This window comes from Drosophila miranda, chromosome XL (assembly GCF_003369915.1).
Source record: "Drosophila miranda strain MSH22 chromosome XL, D.miranda_PacBio2.1, whole genome shotgun sequence".
NCBI lineage: Eukaryota > Metazoa > Arthropoda > Insecta > Diptera > Drosophilidae > Drosophila > Drosophila miranda.
Window position 1 is genome coordinate 19374169 of NC_046673.1, and position 14402 is coordinate 19388570.

At 47.5% G+C, this 14402-nt stretch overlaps 2 protein-coding genes across 3 annotated transcripts; both read left to right on the forward strand.

The window, feature by feature from the left end:
- Positions 1-235: 235 nt before the first annotated feature.
- LOC117188751 (poly(A) RNA polymerase gld-2 homolog B-like) lies at positions 236-6192 on the forward strand. 2 transcript variants are annotated; one of them, XM_033393068.1, is made up of 8 exons: positions 237-1157; positions 1214-2652; positions 3634-4009; positions 4069-4300; positions 4367-4510; positions 4566-4875; positions 4946-5353; positions 5778-6192. In XM_033393068.1, the coding sequence occupies exons 1-8, from the start codon at positions 258-260 to the stop codon at positions 5779-5781; spliced, it is 3813 nt and encodes a 1270-aa protein (XP_033248959.1). In that variant the 5' UTR covers positions 237-257; the 3' UTR covers positions 5782-6192. The 2 variants fall into 2 exon arrangements, with proteins under 2 accessions (XP_033248956.1, XP_033248959.1); XM_033393065.1 differs by lacking the exon at positions 5778-6192 and having other exon boundaries at positions 236-1157; positions 1217-2652; positions 4946-5762.
- Positions 6193-7395: 1203 nt separating this feature from the next.
- On the forward strand, positions 7396-13493 carry LOC108164660 (poly(A) RNA polymerase gld-2 homolog B). The gene is made up of 8 exons (XM_017300513.2): positions 7396-8462; positions 8519-9957; positions 10937-11312; positions 11372-11603; positions 11670-11813; positions 11869-12178; positions 12249-12656; positions 13080-13493. Exons 1-8 carry the CDS (start codon positions 7584-7586, stop codon positions 13081-13083), a joined length of 3792 nt encoding a protein of 1263 aa, XP_017156002.2. The 5' UTR covers positions 7396-7583; the 3' UTR covers positions 13084-13493.
- Positions 13494-14402: the final 909 nt, after the last annotated feature.

Genomic DNA, 14402 nt, shown 5'->3' on the forward strand with positions numbered 1-14402 from the left:
TGGTTTTGTCGCAAATAAAAATTGGAAAAAATATTAAAATATATTTATTACAAAAAAAGAAAGAAAAAACTAAAATATTTTACACTTAACTTAAAAAAAAAAAACAAAAAAAACAAAAACATAGTCCTTAAGCCAACACACACAAAAAAGCAGTTCGTGCTGGGATCCCAATTTTATTCCACAAAAGAAAAGAAAACCACGAAACGATACCACTGCTTCTAGCCCCACCCATGGAACGAACATAAGGGAATCCCCTAATGTATGCCACCCAAAGAGACGACATGAAGATCTTTGTCGCCGCAGAAGTAGCCGCCGCCGACGCTGCCACGAGCACCACTGCCACCGCTGGGTGCAGCGCACTGCCCGTGCAGCAGCAGCGAGAGTTCCGTCCTGGCTCCAATCTGAAGTACAACGGAAAATACAACAGCAAGACCTCGAATCTGCTGAGGCAGGTGACGAGCTACCACAACAGCATCACTAGCATAAATGGCCTCAACGAGGCCGCCAGCAACACTAAAAATCAACAGCAGCAGCAGCAGCAGCAGCAACCACAGATGCTCTATACGAATCACAGTCACTCGTTGGCCAGAAAGAAATATTTTGGTAGTAACAGCAATTTACAGCAGCAGCAGCAGCAGCAATCATCCTACTACCAACAGCAGCAGCAACAGCAGCAAAATCTTAACAACAATAATATGTTAATGAAAAATCAAAACATAATACAGCAACAAATGTCCGACTGCAAGCTGAGTGATGGCAATAATAACAATAATAGCCAGAAAACATCAAGCAAATGGCTGAAAAACAACAACAAGAAACGCAGCTCTCCCTCCACATCCATAGAGTCGACATCGTCGTATTATCGCAGCAGTCCGGATTCCTCAACGGAGGCCTCCTCAACCACAACCACAGCGGCCACAAGTCTCTGCAGTAATAGCTCTAGCTCTACCAGTCCCAACGAGGATGCTGAGACTGGAGAAAGGGAGGGAGGGAAGCAGCTAGCAGGAGCAGCAGCATCAGCAGCAGCAGCAGCAGCAGCAGCAGGAGCAGGAGCAGGAGCTGGAGAGAGCCTGAAGGCAGCGAGACCACCCCGGCAGCAGCCATTGAGCTTCTGGAAGACCAACTATCCACAGCAGCCCACCAATCAAATGAAGAATGTGAGTAAAGCTCCTTAAACGAGAATAAATTCCACTTTATAATTTCCATTCTCAAGCAGCAAGTGGGAATGACTGTGGCCAGCCAGAAGGAGGCATTGGCTGTGGAACAGCAGCAACAGCAACAGCAGGGACTGTCTTACGACCAGAGACGCAACTCTGGGGGTGGATATCAGCAACATCAGCAAAACTATTATCAATATTATTATCCACAGCCCAAGCAGCTGACAATAGCCTCGTTTTTGCAAAAGGAACTCCTGCCGGAAGCCAACAGCAGCAGCAACAGCAACAGCAACACCAGCAGCACCGACAAAAACAGCAGCAGCAGCAGCAACAACAACTTTGGCAGGCATCCACCAACAGGAGGAGGAGGAGGAGCAGCAGGAGCAGGGAGCGGTGGTTACCAACAGCATCGCTATAGGAATGCACAATACCTCTATCAGCATTACCAGCAGCAGGCGCAGGCGCAGCAGCAGCAGCAGCATGCCCAACAGCAGCAGCAGCAGCAGCAGCATGGGATTAGCACCCATTTTCGGCGTAAGCACAGCGACAATCATGGGAACAACAATAAGAAAATGCACTACAGTGCCGAAAGCATCGTTGGCCCTCAAAAGTCCATTGAGATATTGCCCAGTAGCAATTTCAATGCAATGCACCGACGCATTCAGGGCGGGAATGGCGGGAAGAATGGATACTACCAGCATCACTACCATGCGGTGATCGGTGAGAGTGTGGGGGCGGCAACCACGCCGACCAGCTACGAGCATCAGAATCTGTACAATCTCACCTACGTAAATGTGGATAAGGATGCCTGCAGCGAAGGAGCAGCAGCCGAAACAGGAGGAGGAAAAGCCGCAGCAGCAGCAGCTACCACAGCTCCTGGCAGTGGCCCGACAACTGTTATCTCACCGGCCGCTGGGAAACTGTCGCTGCTGTCGAAGCCAAGCATCACCCTTACAACGGCCACGTCACCACCTGTACTGGGCACCACCGCACCAGTGGCCATTCCTGTGGCCAGGAATATGTTTGTGCCCCCACCGCCACTGCCGTTGGCCCTGCTCTCGCCGATGGATAGCAGTGGCCACAGCCATTCGCCGGGCACAACGCCCACCAATATGATAAGCTGCGCGCAGCTGGACGAGGCCATCACAGCGGCGGCTGCCAGCGGAACGGCCACGGGCGAACAGCAGGCGCCGGCTAGCCACAGTCCCAACTTTCCTTCAGGTGTGCCGTTCCTCATTCAGCAGCAGCCGCCACCGCCACACAGCCTCAAGGGACAGCCGCCACAGCAGCTGTTCTTTCACTTTGGCGAGGCGTATGCCAATCCGGCACCTCCGCCGCCCCCGCCTGCTGGAGTGTGGCCGCATCCAAGCTCCCCCTGCTACCCACCCACTGTGTCGCCCCACAGCGTGCCTGGACACCGCTCCGTTTCGCCTACCCTGTCCTCCAACTCCTCCTCCCTTGGGAGTGAGTCCCATTGGAGTGGCAACAGCAGCCGGTGAGTCGGTCTTAAAAAACAACACGTTCTATTCTTCAAGTATAAATTCATAAAAAAGGCTGAAAGCTGCAGAAGGAGGAAGGCCGTGGGTCGTAGGGGCCTTCGAGGACCTGGAGCTGGGGAGTCTGGTACTCATTACAAAGGCCTGGCCCCGGGATAGTTTAGATAACCTTTCTATACAGAGGACACCATCACATTGGTCAGATCTGTCTCCGAGTTACCTCGACTGCGGTCGAGCCGGCCGATAACCCCCAAGCCTCGCTAATCAAATCGAATTTCAATCGATAGAAATGAAAAGAAAGGGGTCTTTCAATCGAAATGCTCTTTATGCAGAATAATTTATGTGAAATAAGAAATAAGAATTAAGAACTTTTTTCCAAGAAAAACCATGTATTTGGGATACTATGGCGAATCAATTTGTAGTCGAGTGAACGCTTGGTATAAATGTTTAAGGCCAGAATCGATTGGCGGTACCCGATTCAGGTTATGTTAGGTTATAGTGAAAGCTCGGAAGAATTCCCATCCCTGGCTTGAAATGTCCGTGAGGAAAAAGGCCCCAAGAAGCCGCGGTCTACGATTTGCCAAAGCCGGGCAATGCCAGAACTTCTCCCCTTCCTCGTCCCTTCAAGTTCTGCTGAAGTCACTGTGAGGGATTGAGAGTCTGGAGGCGTTTTTTTGCCAACCTGCCAGGGTCTCGTGATACCGCTCTGCCGAGCGGTTTGCTGTCATCGCCTGTTGACATTTCTCCCCGATCCAAGTAGGCCCCAAAAATGCACGAGAAACAGAGAGAATCTTAGCACAAGCGAAAGTGAATCCTTTCTTAAAGAGTAGGCCTAGACTTGGTTATAGTTGATTCTAACGAAAGCCAAGTCAGTTAAATCAGTTTTTCTTTATTCGTTGAACTGTGCGGATCGTGTGACTAGAAAAAAGTTTTTTTTTGCCCCATTATAAACATAGATTTAAATTGTGTTTAATGTTTAGACTGACAGGTCCGTCGCTATCCCCGTCGCAGCGCGCTGCTGCCTCAAACGCCGGAACAGCCGGACACCACCAGGCACATATGCATGGCCACAATATGAACGTCGCTGGCGCCGCTTTTAACCCATCGCTGTCGCATCATGTACCGACATCGCCAATATCCAATAACCTGCCCTGGTACGAGGTTATCCTGCCGCCAGATCGCTTCCTGACACAAGCGCGCAACATGGAGCTGACCGTGCAGCCAGAGGAACTGCTTTGCAACTCCAAATTCGACAAGCTGTCGATGCAGATATGGGAGCGCTTCCGTCGAGCCCAGCAGACCACAAGAAAATTCGAGATTAAGATGCGACTGTGGCGCTTTCTATTGCGATGGATCGTGAGTACACCACAGAACACAAACGCATTTGAAAGTACAATGTTCTACCAATTTTTTAGCCCTTGTTTGCCAAGTATCGCATTTGGCTGGTGGGCTCGACCATCACTGGCTTTGGCACGGATACATCCGACGTTGATATGTGCCTGGTGGGCGGGCCACCGCATTTGCATTCGCATCATCAGCAGCACCAGCATCATGGGCAGAATGCACATCCCTATCAACACCAGAATGAGAAGCGTGCGGAGGCATTGATAATTCTCAATCTGTTCCAGTCTGTGTTCAAGAAGACAGGTAAGTAAACACCCACAACAGCAGCGGTGGCAGCAGCAGTCTCTAAGAAAGTGTGTCCTTTTGTAGCTATCTTTCGTGATTTCAATTTGATTGAGGCGCGTGTTCCAATATTGCGCTTCAGAGATATACTCAATGCGATTGAAGTTGATTTGAATTTTAATAATTGCGTGGGAGTCATGAACACCTATCTGTTACAACTGTATGCACAGCGTAAGTCACACCCACAATAGATGGTACACCTTTAATGGCTCTTTTGGTCCTTTAGTTGATTGGCGCACACGTCCTTTGGTTGTTGTGGTGAAGCTATGGGCCCAATATCATGACATAAACGATGCCAAACGCATGACCATTTCCAGCTACTCGCTGGTATTGATGGTCCTACACTATCTACAGTATGGCTGCACCCCCCACGTGCTGCCCTGTTTGCACACACTCTATCCGGAAAAGTTTCAGCTCGGGCAGCAGGATTGCTTCGATTTGAACCTGATCGAAACCATCGATCCGTATCCCACACAAAACCATCAGACGCTCGGAGAGCTGTTTCTAGGATTCTTCAAGTACTACAGCTACTTTGAGTGAGTTGGGTGATCGATGCTTGTTTTGGAAATGTCATATGTATTATCTGTGCTTTTGGGTTTCTTTTAGCTTTCGCAACCATGCCATTTCGGTGCGCACCGGCGGCGTTCTGCCAGTGTCTGCCTGTCGCCTGGCCAAGAGCCGTATAAATGATGCTTACCAGTGGAAGGAGCTGAATATTGAGGAGCCATTCGATCTATCGAACACGGCACGTTCTGTCTACGATTTTGCCACATTTGAGCGTGTCAAGGCCACCTTCGTGGCCTCAGCCCGTGCCCTGGAACACACGCTGGATATTAACTCGGTGTTTAGTCCCCTTTTTTTGGAAAACCAATTTGCAAATCAGCCACAATATAGCCATGGCCATGCCCAGGGCCAGTCACGCGGAGGAGGAGGAGGAGCTGGAGGATCCACCTCTGCTGCTACTGCAGCTGGCAGAAACAACAACATCAACACCAACATGTCGCCGACCTCTGGGTGGGTATATAATCGTAATGGGATGTGTCCCATCCATGGCCGGCCACTCGGCGGAGGAGGATCTGCAGCTGGAGCTCGCAATAGAAACGGGAATAAAAAAAACAAAAATATCTCGCCGATAACTGTGGCGGAATGTAACCGTAATGTGATACGTCCCGTTATTGTTGCCAATGTTATGGTGAATGGTATACCTACACGTTATATTTTCAAGTAATTTATTTAAATGTGAAGCAAGATTTTCTAGATACTCCCAAAAGAGGATACAAAATATGTGATATTGCAATCGATGGCAGGGTTAAAAAGCCTATATTCTTATGTTTGATGTTTGATGTTGTCTCGTCTTGTAATTAGATACCAAAGCACTCGTCCATCAGCGAACACACACAACATTTTTTTAACACACATAAATCTCATCTTTTTGCAGATAAAAACACTTAAAAACTCTCCATAATTGGAAAAACAACAAACAACAAACAAAATTCATGTATTTCAAAAAATTTTGTAAATTATTATTCAAAGATTTTCGGGACTCCTCAAGCAACGCAAAGCGATCTGAAAGAATTTTTGCCTCTGTGTTTCCCGCATATACTTTGAATTTTAATCGCTCATATTTCGTTAAATGTTATTTACTATTTCTTTTCTCACCACCCCTTTCATTATTTATACTGTTATACACAAAAATGTTAATGCAAATAATTCCAATTCCAATTATTGTAAACATACCACCACGCGGAGCCATAGCCCCGCTCCGATGGCATGTCTTACTCTTTTTTTTTTCTTTTAAATGTCATCCGAAACTGTTCCAATCCAATTATACAATTATACACAAAAACACCGAACGAAGTCTTGATTATTGGAATAACAGAGAGAAGAAGAAAGAGGAGGACCAGTACGTACCCTTCGAGGGCATACAGTCCAGAGGGCACACCTGATCAGAAGGGTCCTGTAGGGGCCTTGCAGAATGTTCTCTTAACGTCTATGTGGCAATAAATGAGTTATTTAATTCCAAAATCTACAGAAAAACATATCATACTGGGCATTCCACTGCAGCCGCTGAATGTTGGGATCCTTTTTCGTAGTTTGATCTACATAAAGGTATGGTAATGCAAATCTATGAAGGTTTCGTTGAATCCCTAAATGGTTGTACATCTCGACTGTGAATCTTATACTCTTTTTGAACACAAACCTGCCACCGATCGCTGAGAGCACACTTCTTGAAGGTCTTCGATGCGACACTCGCAGAAGGCTGTTACGCGCGGATCCACCAGGCAGGAACGCAGACCTCCTCCGACCGAGGGGCGAAGGTGCAGGAAAGATAGATGATATTCGAGGAAAATTAAAACTGGCTCCTCCGCTGACTTCATTTGCAGGTTTCTTGAGGAGGAGTCGCCACGTTGAACATTCCTCTAAAACCGAACAATGTAGAGCTATTGAAAGTACCTCTCTCTCTTTTTTTTTAGAGATCAAACCCAACCAAATCCAATAGAAATAGCACACATTCGTTTTTGGTTTTGTCGCAAATAAAAATTTTAATTATTTATTGAAATGTTTTTTTTTCCCGCCGAAAACAACAATAAAATGCATTATTGAAATATAACCATTTTATTGTGTGCTTTCTTCTGGGTCCGTTACATATTTGTTTTTCTGTTTTGCATTTTCTTGTTTTTTTGTTGGGGGGTGGAACGAATCAACTTCACCTGCTCTTTTTTTATGTAGTAGAAAAAATATACCATCATCCATTCATCTATATCGTTTTAAAAACAACAATCGCATCGCACAACAGGGGTTTTTCATATTTCGTTTCGTGCAAAAACTCTGTAGTCTCTGTGTCCTCCACTCCATCCAGATCCGATTTGGTCGCTCGGTCCGGTCCGGTTAGGTCCGGTCCACACCTGTCTCTGTTCCGTTCCTGATCCTGCGGCGCTTTGTGTGGGTTGATTCGGTTCGGGTGTTTTGTGGGGTTGGTTGGGGAGGGGGGGCGGTGGGTCGTTGGAAAAAATATTAAAATATATTTATTACAAAAAAAGAAAGAAAAAACTAAAATATTTTACACTTAACTTAAAAAAAAAAAACAAAAAAACCAAAAACATAGTCCTTAAGCCAACATACACAAAAAAGCAGTTCGTGCTGGGATCCCAATTTTATTCCACAAAAGAAAAGAAAGGAAAACCACGAAACGATACCACTGCTTCTAGCCCCACCCACGGAACGAACATAAGGGAACCCCCTAATGTATGCCACCCAAAGAGACGACATGAAGATCTTTGTCGCCGCAGAAGTAGCCGCCGCCGACGCTGCCACGAGCACCACTGCCACCGCTGGGTGCAGCGCACTGCCCGTGCAGCAGCAGCGAGAGTTCCGTCCTGGCTCCAATCTGAAGTACAACGGAAAATACAACAGCAAGACCTCGAATCTGCTGAGGCAGGTGACGAGCTACCACAACAGCATCACTAGCATAAATGGCCTCAACGAGGCCGCCAGCAACACTAAAAATCAACAGCAGCAGCAACCACAGATGCTCTATACGAATCACAGTCACTCGTTGGCCAGAAAGAAATATTTTGGTAGTAACAGCAATTTACAGCAGCAGCAGCAATCATCCTACTACCAACAGCAGCAGCAACAGCAGCAAAATCTTAACAACAATAATTTGTTAATGAAAAATCAAAACATAATACAGCAACAAATGTCCGACTGCAAGCTGAGTGATGGCAATAATAACAATAATAGCCAGAAAACATCAAGCAAATGGCTGAAAAACAACAACAAGAAACGCAGCTCTCCCTCCACATCCATAGAGTCGACATCGTCGTATTATCGCAGCAGTCCGGATTCCTCAACGGAGGCCTCCTCAACCACAACCACAGCGGCCACAAGTCTCTGCAGTAATAGCTCTAGCTCTACCAGTCCCAACGAGGATGCTGAGACTGGAGAAAGGGAGGGAGGGAAGCAGCTAGCAGGAGCAGCAGCATCAGCAGCAGCAGCAGGAGCAGCAGGAGCAGGAGCAGGAGCTGGAGAGAGCCTGAAGGCAGCGAGACCACCCCTGCAGCAGCCATTGAGCTTCTGGAAGACCAACTATCCACAGCAGCCCACCAATCAAATGAAGAATGTGAGTAAAGCTCCTTAAACGAGAATAAATTCCACTTTATAATTTCCATTCTCAAGCAGCAAGTGGGAATGACTGTGGCCAGCCAGAAGGAGGCATTGGCTGTGGAACAGCAGCAACAGCAACAGCAGGGACTGTCTTACGACCAGAGACGCAACTCTGGGGGTGGATATCAGCAACATCAGCAAAACTATTATCAATATTATTATCCACAGCCCAAGCAGCTGACAATAGCCTCGTTTTTGCAAAAGGAACTCCTGCCGGAAGCCAACAGCAGCAGCAACAGCAACAGCAACACCAGCAGCACCGACAAAAACAGCAGCAGCAGCAGCAACAACAACTTTGGCAGGCATCCACCAACAGGAGGAGGAGGAGGAGCAGCAGGAGCAGGGAGCGGTGGTTACCAACAGCATCGCTATAGGAATGCACAATACCTCTATCAGCATTACCAGCAGCAGGCGCAGGCGCAGCAGCAGCAGCAGCATGCCCAACAGCAGCAGCAGCAGCAGCAGCATGGGATTAGCACCCATTTTCGGCGTAAGCACAGCGACAATCATGGGAACAACAATAAGAAAATGCACTACAGTGCCGAAAGCATCGTTGGCCCTCAAAAGTCCATTGAGATATTGCCCAGTAGCAATTTCAATGCAATGCACCGACGCATTCAGGGCGGGAATGGCGGGAAGAATGGATACTACCAGCATCACTACCATGCGGTGATCGGTGAGAGTGTGGGGGCGGCAACCACGCCGACCAGCTACGAGCATCAGAATCTGTACAATCTCACCTACGTAAATGTGGATAAGGATGCCTGCAGCGAAGGAGCAGCAGCCGAAACAGGAGGAGGAAAAGCCGCAGCAGCAGCAGCTACCACAGCTCCTGGCAGTGGCCCGACAACTGTTATCTCACCGGCCGCTGGGAAACTGTCGCTGCTGTCGAAGCCAAGCATCACCCTTACAACGGCCACGTCACCACCTGTACTGGGCACCACCGCACCAGTGGCCATTCCTGTGGCCAGGAATATGTTTGTGCCCCCACCGCCACTGCCGTTGGCCCTGCTCTCGCCGATGGATAGCAGTGGCCACAGCCATTCGCCGGGCACAACGCCCACCAATATGATAAGCTGCGCGCAGCTGGACGAGGCCATCACAGCGGCGGCTGCCAGCGGAACGGCCACGGGCGAACAGCAGGCGCCGGCTAGCCACAGTCCCAACTTTCCTTCAGGTGTGCCGTTCCTCATTCAGCAGCAGCCGCCACCGCCACACAGCCTCAAGGGACAGCCGCCACAGCAGCTGTTCTTTCACTTTGGCGAGGCGTATGCCAATCCGGCACCTCCGCCGCCCCCGCCTGCTGGAGTGTGGCCGCATCCAAGCTCCCCCTGCTACCCACCCACTGTGTCGCCCCACAGCGTGCCTGGACACCGCTCCGTTTCGCCTACCCTGTCCTCCAACTCCTCCTCCCTTGGGAGTGAGTCCCATTGGAGTGGCAACAGCAGCCGGTGAGTCGGTCTTAAAAAACAACACGTTCTATTCTTCAAGTATAAATTCATAAAAAAGGCTGAAAGCTGCAGAAGGAGGAAGGCCGAGGGTCGTAGGGGCCTTCGAGGACCTGGAGCTGGGGAGTCTGGTACTCATTACAAAGGCCTGGCCCCGGGATAGTTTAGATAACCTTTCTATACAGAGGACACCATCACATTGGTCAGATCTGTCTCCGAGTTACCTCGACTGCGGTCGAGCCGGCCGATAACCCCCAAGCCTCGCTAATCAAATCGAATTTCAATCGATAGAAATGAAAAGAAAGGGGTCTTTCAATCGAAATGCTCTTTATGCAGAATAATTTATGTGAAATAAGAAATAAGAATTAAGAACTTTTTTCCAAGAAAAACCATGTATTTGGGATACTATGGCGAATCAATTTGTAGTCGAGTGAACGCTTGGTATAAATGTTTAAGGCCAGAATCGATTGGCGGTACCCGATTCAGGTTATGTTAGGTTATAGTGAAAGCTCGGAAGAATTCCCATCCCTGGCTTGAAATGTCCGTGAGGAAAAAGGCCCCAAGAAGCCGCGGTCTACGATTTGCCAAAGCCGGGCAATGCCAGAACTTCTCCCCTTCCTCGTCCCTTCAAGTTCTGCTGAAGTCACTGTGAGAGATTGAGAGTCTGGAGGCGTTTTTTCCAACCTGCCAGGGTCTCGTGATACCGCTCTGCCGAGCGGTTTGCTGTCATCGCCTGTTGACATTTCTCCCCGATCCAAGTAGGCCCCAAAAATGCACGAGAAACAGAGAGAATCTTAGCACAAGCGAAAGTGAATCCTTTCTTAAAGAGTAGGCCTAGACTTGGTTATAGTTGATTCTAACGAAAGCCAAGTCAGTTAAATCAGTTTTTCTTTATTCGTTGAACTGTGCGGATCGTGTGACTAGAAAAAAGTTTTTTTTTGCCCCATTATAAACATAGATTTAAATTGTGTTTAATGTTTAGACTGACAGGTCCGTCGCTATCCCCGTCGCAGCGCGCTGCTGCCTCAAACGCCGGAACAGCCGGACACCACCAGGCACATATGCATGGCCACAATATGAACGTCGCTGGCGCCGCTTTTAACCCATCGCTGTCGCATCATGTACCGACATCGCCAATATCCAATAACCTGCCCTGGTACGAGGTTATCCTGCCGCCAGATCGCTTCCTGACACAAGCGCGCAACATGGAGCTGACCGTGCAGCCAGAGGAACTGCTTTGCAACTCCAAATTCGACAAGCTGTCGATGCAGATATGGGAGCGCTTCCGTCGAGCCCAGCAGACCACAAGAAAATTCGAGATTAAGATGCGACTGTGGCGCTTTCTATTGCGATGGATCGTGAGTACACCACAGAACACAAACGCATTTGAAAGTACAATGTTCTACCAATTTTTTAGCCCTTGTTTGCCAAGTATCGCATTTGGCTGGTGGGCTCGACCATCACTGGCTTTGGCACGGATACATCCGACGTTGATATGTGCCTGGTGGGCGGGCCACCGCATTTGCATTCGCATCATCAGCAGCACCAGCATCATGGGCAGAATGCACATCCCTATCAACACCAGAATGAGAAGCGTGCGGAGGCATTGATAATTCTCAATCTGTTCCAGTCTGTGTTCAAGAAGACAGGTAAGTAAACACCCACAACAGCAGCGGTGGCAGCAGCAGTCTCTAAGAAAGTGTGTCCTTTTGTAGCTATCTTTCGTGATTTCAATTTGATTGAGGCGCGTGTTCCAATATTGCGCTTCAGGGATATACTCAATGCGATTGAAGTAGATTTGAATTTTAATAATTGCGTGGGAGTCATGAACACCTATCTGTTACAACTGTATGCACAGCGTAAGTCACACCCACAATAGATGGTACACCTTTAATGGATCTTTTGGTCCTTTAGTTGATTGGCGCACACGTCCTTTGGTTGTTGTGGTGAAGCTATGGGCCCAATATCATGACATAAACGATGCCAAACGCATGACCATTTCCAGCTACTCGCTGGTATTGATGGTCCTACACTATCTACAGTATGGCTGCACCCCCCACGTGCTGCCCTGTTTGCACACACTCTATCCGGAAAAGTTTCAGCTCGGGCAGCAGGATTGCTTCGATTTGAACCTGATCGAAACCATCGATCCGTATCCCACACAAAACCATCAGACGCTCGGAGAGCTGTTTCTAGGATTCTTCAAGTACTACAGCTACTTTGAGTGAGTTGTGTGATCGATGCTTGTTTTGGAAATGTCATATGTATTATCTGTGCTTTTGGGTTTCTTTTAGCTTTCGCAACCATGCCATTTCGGTGCGCACCGGCGGCGTTCTGCCAGTGTCTGCCTGTCGCCTGGCCAAGAGCCGTATAAATGATGCTCACCAGTGGAAGGAGCTGAATATTGAGGAGCCATTCGATCTATCGAACACGGCACGTTCTGTCTACGATTTTGCCACATTTGAGCGTGTCAAGGCCACCTTCGTGGCCTCAGCCCGTGCCCTGGAACAGACGCTGGATATTAACTCGGTGTTTAGTCCCTTTTTTTTGGAAAACCAATTTGCAAATCAGCCACAATATAGCCATGGCCATGCCCAGGGCCAGTCACGCGGAGGAGGAGGAGGAGCTGGAGGATCCACCTCTGCTGCTAGTGCAGCTGGCAGAAACAACAACATCAACACCAACATGTCGCCGACCTCTGGGTGGGTATATAATCGTAATGGGATGTGTCCCATCCATGGCCGGCCACTCGGCGGAGGAGGATCTGCAGCTGGAGCTCGCAACAGAAACGGGAATAAAAAAACAAAAATATCTCGCCGATAACTGTGGCGGAATGTAACCGTAATGTGATACGTCCCGTTATTGTTGCCAATGTTATGGTGAATGGTATACCTACACGTTATATTTTCAAGTAATTTATTTAAATGTGAAGCAAGATTTTCTAGATACTCCCAAAAGAGGATACAAAATATGTGATATTGCAATCGATGGCAGGGTTAAAAAGCCTATATTCTTATGTTTGATGTTTGATGTTGTCTCGTCTTGTAATTAGATACTAAAGCACTCGTCCATCAGCGAACACACACAACCTTTTTTTAACACACTTAAATCTCATCTTTTTGCAGATAAAAACACTTAAAAACTCTCCATAATTGGAAAAACAACAAACAACAAACAAAATTCATGTATTTCAAAAAATTTTGTAAATTATTATTCAAAGATTTTCGGGACTCCTCAAGCAACGCAAAGCGATCTGAAAGAATTTTTGCCTCTGTGTTTCCCGCATATACTTTGAATTTTAATCGCTCATATTTCGTTAAATGTTATTTACTATTTCTTTTCTCACCACCCCTTTCATTATTTATACTGTTATACACAAAAATGTTAATGCAAATAATTCCAATTCCAATTATTGTAAACATACCACCACGCGGAGCCATAGCCCCGCTCCGATGGCATGTCTTACTCTTTTTTTTTCTTTTAAATGTCATCCGAAACTGTTCCAATCCAATTATACAATTATACACAAAAACACCGAACGAAGTCTTGATTATTGGAATAACAGAGAGAAGAAGAAAGAGGAGGACCAGTACGTACCCTTCGAGGGCATACAGTCCAGAGGGCCCACCTGATCAGAAGGGTCCTGTAGGGGCCATGCAGAATGTTCTCTTAATGTCTATGTGGCAATAAATGAGTAATTTAATTCCAAAATCTACAGAAAAACCTATCACACTGGGCAGTCCACTGCAGCCGCTGAATGTTGGGATCCTTTTTCGTAGTTTGATCTACATAAAGGTATGGTAATGCAAATCTATGAAGGTTTCGTTGAATCCCTAAAAGGTTGTACATCTCGACTGTGAATCTTATACTCTTTTTGAACACAAACCTGCCACCGATCGCCGAGAGCACACTTCTTGAAGGTCTTCGATATAATTTGGACGTCGATATGCAATGACTGCACCATCAAGTGGCCCATGCGACACTCGCAGAAGGCTGTTACGCGCGGATCCACCAGGCAGGAACGCAGACCTCCTCCGACCGAGGGGCGAAGGTGCAGGAAAGATAGATGATATTCGAGGAAAATTAAAACTGGCTCCTCCGCTGACTTCATTTGCAGGTTTCTTGAGGAGGAGTCGCCACGTTGAACATTCCTCTAAGACCGAACAATGTAGAGCTATTGAAAGTACCTCTCTCTTTTTATACCCGATACTCAAAATGAGTATTGGGGTATATTAGATTTGTGGTAAAAGTGGATGTGTGTAACGTCCAGAAGGAATCGTTTCCGACCCCATAAAGTATATATATTCTTGATCAGCATCAATAGCCGAGTCGATTGAGCCATGTCTGTCTGTCCGTCTGTCCGTCCGTCCGTCTGTCCGTCCCCTTCAGCGCCTAGTGCTCAAAGACTATCAGAGCTAGAGCAACGATGTTTTGTATCCAGACTTCTG

Coding starts and splice junctions, on each gene's coding strand:
- LOC117188751 (XM_033393065.1), top strand. CDS start 258: ATGTATGCCACCCAAAGAGACGACATGAAGATCTTTGTCGCCGCAGAA. Junction 4,301..4,366: donor GTCTGTGTTCAAGAAGACAG/GTAAGTAAACAC, acceptor GTCCTTTTGTAG/CTATCTTTCGTGATTTCAAT. Junction 4,876..4,945: donor AAGTACTACAGCTACTTTGA/GTGAGTTGGGTG, acceptor GGTTTCTTTTAG/CTTTCGCAACCATGCCATTT.
- LOC108164660 (XM_017300513.2), top strand. CDS start 7,584: ATGTATGCCACCCAAAGAGACGACATGAAGATCTTTGTCGCCGCAGAA. Junction 8,463..8,518: donor CCACCAATCAAATGAAGAAT/GTGAGTAAAGCT, acceptor TCCATTCTCAAG/CAGCAAGTGGGAATGACTGT. Junction 11,313..11,371: donor GCTTTCTATTGCGATGGATC/GTGAGTACACCA, acceptor CCAATTTTTTAG/CCCTTGTTTGCCAAGTATCG.